At 39.5% G+C, this 7,971-nt stretch overlaps 2 protein-coding genes across 5 annotated transcripts in view; one reads left to right on the top strand and one right to left on the bottom strand.

The window, feature by feature from the left end:
• Window positions 1-822: 822 nt before the first annotated feature.
• Window positions 823-4,436, top strand: RPS6 (ribosomal protein S6). Its single transcript, XM_079790689.1, has 6 exons — window positions 823-936; window positions 1,470-1,601; window positions 2,141-2,351; window positions 2,534-2,680; window positions 4,036-4,193; window positions 4,298-4,436. The coding sequence occupies exons 1-6, from the start codon at window positions 931-933 to the stop codon at window positions 4,391-4,393; spliced, it is 750 nt and encodes a 249-aa protein (XP_079646815.1). The 5' UTR covers window positions 823-930; the 3' UTR covers window positions 4,394-4,436.
• A 36-nt stretch (window positions 4,437-4,472) lies between these two features.
• Window positions 4,473-7,971, bottom strand: part of DENND4C (DENN domain containing 4C) — a 121,180-nt gene continuing 117,681 nt past the window's right edge. For 3 of the 4 annotated variants that reach the window (XM_079790678.1, XM_079790679.1, XM_079790677.1), the window contains one exon: window positions 4,473-7,881. In XM_079790678.1, coding sequence (XP_079646804.1) covers window positions 7,745-7,881 — 137 coding nt within the window. In that variant the 3' untranslated portion in view covers window positions 4,473-7,744. The remainder of the gene's footprint in view (window positions 7,882-7,971) is intronic. The other variant, XM_079790676.1, reaches the window with a different exon arrangement.

Below are 7,971 nucleotides of genomic sequence, written 5' to 3'. Positions count from 1 at the left end.
ACTTTGCTGTGTCCTGGTACACATACCCTGGTAAAGTTAAGACCTGAGCGGTGGCTTAATTTTTCACCTAGTAGAGGAGAGGGGCCATAAACAATCCATTTCTGTATCATGATTGAGTCCTATAAAAGAGGACTGTGCTATACTAGAGGATGGGAAGGGTACTGAGTGAGACAATGTGGTCAGGAAAGGCTTCTCTTAGGAGGGACATCTAACTTGAAAGACCTGCAGTGGTATTAACCAATAGCAATTGGTGAGTTTGGGACTGTGGAAAGCTTGTCATACCAGCTTAAGGAGGAGTTTGACATACTAATTTATCGTTTTAAAAGGATCGCAAAGGCAAGACAAAGCAAGGAGGCTAGTAGGTACCGATGGTGGCCGGGCCTTGGGGTCATTGTGATTTTTGGCTCATGCGACAGGGTGGCTAAGAGTGTTGTTCTGTGACAGAACAACGATTACGCAGATGATGGGAGTATTTTAAGAGAAAAATCAGGGTGTCTTGCTGAGAACCGCGGAACCAGGGCAAGGTGCGCTCCCGAACCGTAAGTCTTCCCTCCGAGTCCGAGGTGCAGGAGAGTCCAAGAGAGCTGAACTCCGGGCCGCCCTTCCTCGGCAACATCCGATGCAGAGTCCGAGACAGAGCTGGGCTCCTTCCTGGTCAAGGGTAACGCGAGAAAGATCAGGCTGGGGAGTCTAGCCTTCCGGCAAAACCCGCCGCCACGCTAAAACTACGCCACCGGTGCGGCTAGGCTGCTAAATCCACTTCCGCACTGCAAATTAGCCCCGCCTCCGGAAGCGCCGACTACCCATGATCCCTTCCGCTCTCCCAGTCTTTTGGCCATCTCGCGAGAACTGGCGGTGCCTATGTGATCTGGGCTAAGCGGAAGTTGGGCCTTTTTTCGTGGCGCCGCGGAGGCTGTCGGCTGCTTCAGGATGAAGGTAGGAGGAGATGGCGGGTGTTGGCTTAGGCTTGGGGGACGTGAATCGAGCCCCAGGACACGGCGTCGCTGTTTTTGTAGCTCTCCAAAACCCTGGTTCTAGGTAGAGGAGGGTCTGAGGTAGGAGAAAGCTTTTATTTTGTGGGCCTGGAGCTCCTTGGGAGAGGGGATGGCGTGTGATTGCCGCTGGAGTTGCGTGGGGCCGGGAGCGTAATGGTGGCGGCGTCCTCGGGCCTAGCCGGGCAGATACGGCTTTGATGTCGGTTGGGCTCCTTACTCCAGGGTGCACGGCTGCGGAGTCCCCTCGTCCCCGGAGTCATTGCGCGGGGCTTGACGGACGATGTCCTCTATTTTTAGCGCGGGGCTCGTCGCGCGTTAGTGCACACACGTGCTTTATAGTGAATAAAACCGATTATTTCCATTTTGCTGCTGACTGTGGATGGGAGTTTGACATGGAAGGCTTTTTGCAGTGGAATACCTTTGCAGGTGGTTATGTAGTTTTCATAAAGCTCTTTCCCTCCGTTTAATCCTTAGCTCAACATCTCTTTCCCAGCCACTGGCTGCCAGAAACTCATTGAAGTGGACGATGAACGCAAACTTCGTACCTTTTATGAGAAGCGTATGGCCACTGAAGTTGCTGCCGACGCTCTGGGTGAAGAATGGAAGGTGAGAGTTGATCCCAGAGTTGAATTGCTGCAGCTCTTTGAGGGAGAGTGTAAACGCGGGTGGTAATTGGCTGTGTAATTGGTTTCAAACTCCGGTTCTGTCTGCTGACCTTGGGTTAGTGACTCCCAGACCTCATCCTGTGAGGTAGAGCTATCACCTGGCGGGGTTTTATAGCTCAAATGAGAAAACATAAATACCTAGTTGCGCTGCAAGCTAATGGTCTCCAAAGGGTATTTTTAAAAGTGCCAAGAAAGGGTGTCTCAGGTTTGTTTGTTTTGGATAGTTTGGTCTCTTTACCTTGTAATCTTTCTTCCCCTAAAACTGTTCTCGCTAGTAAAGCATAGGTTAGAAATAGGGCTTGATTGCAAGGAATTTGCTAATTGAACTTGGAAGATTGGCAAATGTAGACAAACATGAGTGAGCAGAGGAATTTTATTTTGTTTCAAATTGTACTTAATGAACTGTACCTACTAGAATTGAGAGTGTACGTCACAGAGGCCACAGCCCTTTATTTTGTAATGTGTCATTGTATTCTGCAGGGTTATGTGGTTCGAATCAGTGGTGGGAACGACAAACAAGGTTTCCCCATGAAGCAGGGTGTCTTGACCCATGGCCGAGTCCGCCTGCTGCTGAGTAAGGGGCACTCCTGTTACAGACCGAGGAGGACTGGAGAGAGAAAACGCAAATCTGTTCGGGGTTGCATTGTGGATGCCAATCTCAGTGTTCTCAACTTGGTCATTGTAAAAAAAGGTGAGGCTTGTGTTCTTGAGTTCAGTTATTGCTGACATTGATTTAAAGCTGATTGTCCAAATGGCTCTTTCATTTGTCATATCCAGTTGACCAATGGGGTTGTTTTGTTTTTACCAATGAAAGCAGTAACAGGGTTCTTTAAAAGGAAGTTGAATTAAAATGTCTTTGTTCACTTGTTTCAGGGGAGAAAGATATTCCTGGTCTCACTGATACCACTGTGCCTCGTCGCCTGGGGCCCAAAAGAGCCAGCAGAATCCGCAAACTTTTCAATCTCTCTAAAGAAGATGATGTCCGAAAATATGTTGTGAGAAAGCCTCTAAACAAAGAAGGTAGGGGATATTATGACATTTAGGGCTGGCTTAATTTGGTTATTAGCCTCACCTGGAGATTTTAGGAAAATACTGAAGAGGGTCATGACATGTAGTTGGTATTAATCCTTGTTACATCCAATGCCTTCTATCTAGAGTTATAATTTTTCTTGAAAATTTTCCTGGTAGTAATTGATGTATGTTTATCCAAAAATAACTTAGCAGACACTAAGTTCATTGCTTTTAGGTTAAAAGTTGGAAAAATGATAGAAATTCTAGGGCTATGATTGAATGTGCTCTCTATACACTTGCTGCTGTCGTATCGGGTTCTAATTTTTTTAGTTGACAGAAATAACATGCTTTCATCAACTGACCTTGCTTTATCTTCTGACCCTCATTTTCATCTATGGGATATGAATAGCAATAGTAAGAGTTATGAGAATTAAGTTTATACTGTATTCAGAATATAGGGAATGGGTGTTTGGGAGTTTTATTTTTAGAAGGTACATTGTTAAGCAACATAACCCATCACGACTAGTCTGTGGCTGCAATATTTTGTAACATTAAAATTGCTGTATGAAGTGTATGAACACTTACATTAAATGGAATAAATAGCATATTCAGGTTGGGTTCTCCTGGCAAATCTGGGGGGAGGGTGTTGGTTGGTTGGGTTTTATTTTTTCACGTAAACCTATACCTGGCTTATTGTGAGTTCATTGGTCACTCATTTCAAATATCCAACACAACCTATGTGCCGGATACTATTTTAAAGGTTGAGGATAAAGTATAGTATTACCCTCCTGTAACTTATGCTTTAAAAAATAACTGGCAAATTCACAGGAGTTCCCCGTAATCACACCTTTGGAAATAACCATCAGTGTAGTAAGTGTGCTAGTTGGCAGGTGTTAAGATAATTCTTGTGTCTTTATATTAAGGGATCATTTACCTTAGTAGCTGGCAGGAAATCAAAATGATAGAAGAAAGCTGAGTGTGACTTCATTGTTCAGAAAATTAACCTAAATTTATATATGATCTTGACATCCAAATAGGCTTGACTTAATGAGCTGTCTTACTGAGGTTTAAATGTGCTAATTAGGAAAACAGTGGCAGCTAGTAAGTATTAGCCTGGTCTCTTTTTAGAAGGACTTCAGTTTTCCTTATATCTGTATAATATTTAGCCTGTCTTGTATTTTTGTTGGCAAAGAGGTGGTATTTTTAAGTTGTAAAATATTTCAAATTTGATTTAAAAGGCCTCATACAAATAAGTTTTCATAGATGCTAACTCAAGTTTGCGGCTCAAGTTTTTTAAATGTAGGGTATGTGTCCTAATGAACAAGGCTATTGTGAAGTGATTAATCCATTATCTAAATTTTTAGGTAAGAAACCTAGGACTAAAGCACCCAAGATTCAGCGTCTTGTTACTCCACGTGTCCTGCAACACAAACGCAGGCGTATTGCTCTGAAAAAACAACGTACTAAGAAGAACAAGGAAGAGGCCGCAGAATATGCTAAACTTTTGGCTAAGAGAATGAAGGTCAGTCTAAGATGATTGGGGTGGACAGCGGGAGGAGTCAGGCCTCACTTTGGGTTTAGATTTTTAACACAGACAGGCTTTGACTGCTTTTTTGTTTTGTTTAGGAGGCCAAAGAAAAACGCCAGGAGCAGATTGCGAAGAGACGTAGACTGTCCTCTCTGAGAGCTTCTACCTCTAAGTCTGAGTCCAGTCAAAAATGAGATTTTGTAACTAACAAATAAAGGAGAGCAAATGTCAAAGCCCCTTTACCGACTATTCATTGATGATAAAATTTAGATAAATGGAGAGAAACTCAGGTCATAGAAAAAGGAATACTGTGTACAGCAATCTAATGGCTAAAACTTAAAAGTGGTGTATCCTTCTAATTCAGAGGTGCACTGTGATGGTGAAAGAGATGTGCAGGATATGGTTTTGGAATCTGGGTGGCTCAGGAAAAGGTTTTCAGTGAATCATAGAAAAATTTCAGGAAAATAAACAACTAGAATTGTTCATATTTTATACACTTTATTTTGAGGAATACAGTTTTTCTTAAACATCTATGCACACTACATGAAAAGTGCCCTTGTGAAGATGGACATTTGTCATATGTGATAAAAAAGATTACTTGTTAAGAGCATAGTTAATGATGCCATTTTGCAAAAGTTCACAAAGCTTTTAAAACCAGTGCAAATTTACTACATTAACAGAAAGCTTTCAACTCCAGTGAATTGTTATTCATGTTTTTATTCTATTTCACTCTGAAGAGGAGTTGACTATGCCTGTTTAAGATTAAAAACTTGCATCAATAAAGAATGCACAAAGAGAAAGTAGTATACTTTTTCTAATGTGCCATATCTAATCTCGGGTAATTACAGTCAAAACTACCCTTTTACAGGATAGAAGGATCTTAAAAAGGCACATTAGGCTTTAAGGATGAAGAGGCTCATTTGCTGAAGTATAGTTTAACCACAGGTGAGTAAAATTTTAAAGTAGTTTTTACACAGGTAAGTTCCCGTGTGCAACCAAGGCCAGTCTCTGGACCATTCTGTAAGACGCAAGATTCTTGGGTAACAGTAAGATCCCCATTGCTCTTAATACATGGTATCAGTTATATAACATGAAAAGTCTTAGTTGGCAGTTGACTATAGAATACAAGGGAAAATGGAGCATTTTTAAAGACAACGAAAAGGACATACTATAGTCAGGATAACAAGGCCAAAAGGGCAAGTCTGGTGTATATGTCTGTATACAAACCATGAATCACACTGCTTTCTGATTTTGAGTGCATTCTCTAAAAGCGGACATATGGCTTGCCTACACTATTTTAGCTCATGAGTTCTGGCAGATTTGAGATTTCTAGAGTTATTATTACAAATATGTTCAGTCTTGTATTCTGTACCAAAAATGAAGTAAAAAGGTAACAATTGAGTATCCGAGATTTAATGGGAGATTTATGCTCATTATTAGCCATGCAGGATGCGATAATCAATGTACAAAATGCAGCTGAAGTTTGATTACCAAATCCAAAAATAGTTTAACGTTAAGCACCATGTTCAGTGACTGACACTATACTTTCCTTCTGGACCAGTCAGTCACTGGTGCCGCCAGCATATCGAAATCGAATATCGCGGGCTAAACAGAAAGGAAGACAAAATGGGCTTGGCACTTAACGTGTTAACATTTTAGGATAAACAATCTGGACTAACTGAAAGACTGCTTTCAGGTGTTAACAGGTTATGTTTCATACAGTGTTACAACTCCTATAGATAGTAATTCAAATGAGATTTTTTTTGGGGGGGGTAGTGTAAGCTTTTAGTGATACCCTTTTCTGTGGTAGGTGTTAGAAAAGGCCTTTAAAATCCACTTATATTTCTAAATGACTGCAGCAGACTCGAGTTTCCAATATATGATGGCTGTTACTTAGAATGTTACAAAAAGTTATTAGAAAACTTAATACAAATATTCTTAACTGGTTAAGGAGATCTTCATTACAGATTTTTTCTTTGTTTAGTGGGAAGTAAATTTAGTTTCAGGCTACAGAGAAGAAATGGAGATAATTTTGGAATTCTAAAGATTACAAAGGTTCCAATTGTGTACATTTCCGGAGGCTTAAAAAGGTAACACAAGAATTTTTCCTTTCATTCAACCTCCATCTTGTTATATTCAAGAGTAATTACAAACTTTCTGATAATAAGTGTTAAGTATTAAAACTAGTACCAAGTCTTAGTTGCAAAAATATGTACTCTAAAGTTAGTGCAAAAGATCCATTTTTAAGGTAATGAGAATTGTACATAATTTCTGAGTTCTTTCACAATAAGTTGAAACTAGAATTCTGTAAAGGTCAGATTAACCCTAAATGATGAAAGATTGGTACAGCAACAAGATGTGAAAGATTATACCAGATAGGAGATTTGTGCTGTTAACTACCAGTAAATAATTTGTACCCAGTGATTTAGTCATATGTATAATTACTATAAAACACACAACCACTGGCATTTTACACCACGCAGCGAGTTAAGGCAATCTTACTGTTCCTAAGGGCTTTTAACAAAAGGCATAATTGTCAGGCATGTGAGGTCATGATTTTCTTAAATCTGGCAAACAAGCTCAATAGCTTTAAAGTATTAAGACTTAATTGATTTATCCTAAAAAAACTATTTACAAATGCACAAATAAGCATACAAATCTATATATTATACAAGAATAAAACTGCAGTGCAAGTTTATCCCACAGGTTTTAAAAAGTGACCAATAGCAACCATTGACTGTGCCTGAACAATTTCAGGTCCAAAGACTATATATACAGGCATTTTAAGCATGTTCCAATTTTGTGAAATCTAAAGCCAATTCAATTTCATGTAAACTGACTGATGTATTATTCAATTATAAAGCTGTTGTATATTAACATGCTATTGGGAAGTAGATGGAAGGAAGTGACTGGATATTCAAGATAAAATCCATTAAGGAAAATAATACAAAATATGAAGGGTGAAGATATATATATTAAATTTTAAAGTCAGGCAAGGCAGTTGTCATCAGACTTTTCAGGTAATTTTGAGATTAATGACTACAGATGAGTTTACTAGTAGTCACTTTGACCCCTTTCAGAAAACTAATACATAATCTATTAATTTTAATAAATATAATATGGCTGTATATACACATACCTACACAGCCACATATATACACACACATGGAGCTCTTAAGAGATATTTCATTTGTATTGGGGTTAGCCAAGTTTAATTTGTCATTCCCCAAACCCAATTAGCTTCAAATATAAACAATGCCAATGATGAATGCGGTTTCTCATTATCAAACTACTGCAAATTATTGATAAATCCAAACAGTTTTCAGAAGAGGCAGATAAACCGTTCAGAAGTTGCAAATTTTCAACATAAACCCTGGGGCATTTTAATGGTATTTTCTCATTTCTAGGTGATTTGGTATGTTACGTTTCATATGTTGTCCCAGAGTTAGATCATTTTGGTTTTCACCAATTCTTAGCATTTGGAACAAACTTAAAAGTCTCCAGACTGAGTCTGTTCCCCCAGCCCTGTGTGTCTGAAATGTGGTTTAAATGAGAGGTGCTCCAAAACACTTCCTGCACCACTCCACACTGACACTCGGTGGAACGTCAATTTTCTGCAACTTTTCAAGGATTTCTGAAGATAGACTATTGTATGCAAGTCCATATTCATTGTCAAAAGCCTCTGAAAAAGACAATTTCAAAAATGCAGTTATAATTTGTTAAAGAATTGATGCATTTATATATGGTAGTCCAATCATATATACACACACCA

The sequence above is a fragment of the Cnephaeus nilssonii genome, assembly GCF_951640355.1.
Source record: "Cnephaeus nilssonii genome assembly, chromosome: 14".
Lineage (NCBI taxonomy): Eukaryota > Metazoa > Chordata > Mammalia > Chiroptera > Vespertilionidae > Cnephaeus > Cnephaeus nilssonii.
Note: the sequence above shows the minus strand (reverse complement) of the source record. Positions and strands in the feature narration are given on the sequence as shown.

What these genes read in the sequence shown, in the direction of transcription:
- RPS6 (XM_079790689.1), top strand. An exon ending in CTTGGTCATTGTAAAAAAAG is followed by an intron (nt 2,352 to 2,533) that starts GTGAGGCTTGTG and finishes CACTTGTTTCAG; the next exon opens with GGGAGAAAGATATTCCTGGT. An exon ending in TTTTGGCTAAGAGAATGAAG is followed by an intron (nt 4,194 to 4,297) that starts GTCAGTCTAAGA and finishes TGTTTTGTTTAG; the next exon opens with GAGGCCAAAGAAAAACGCCA.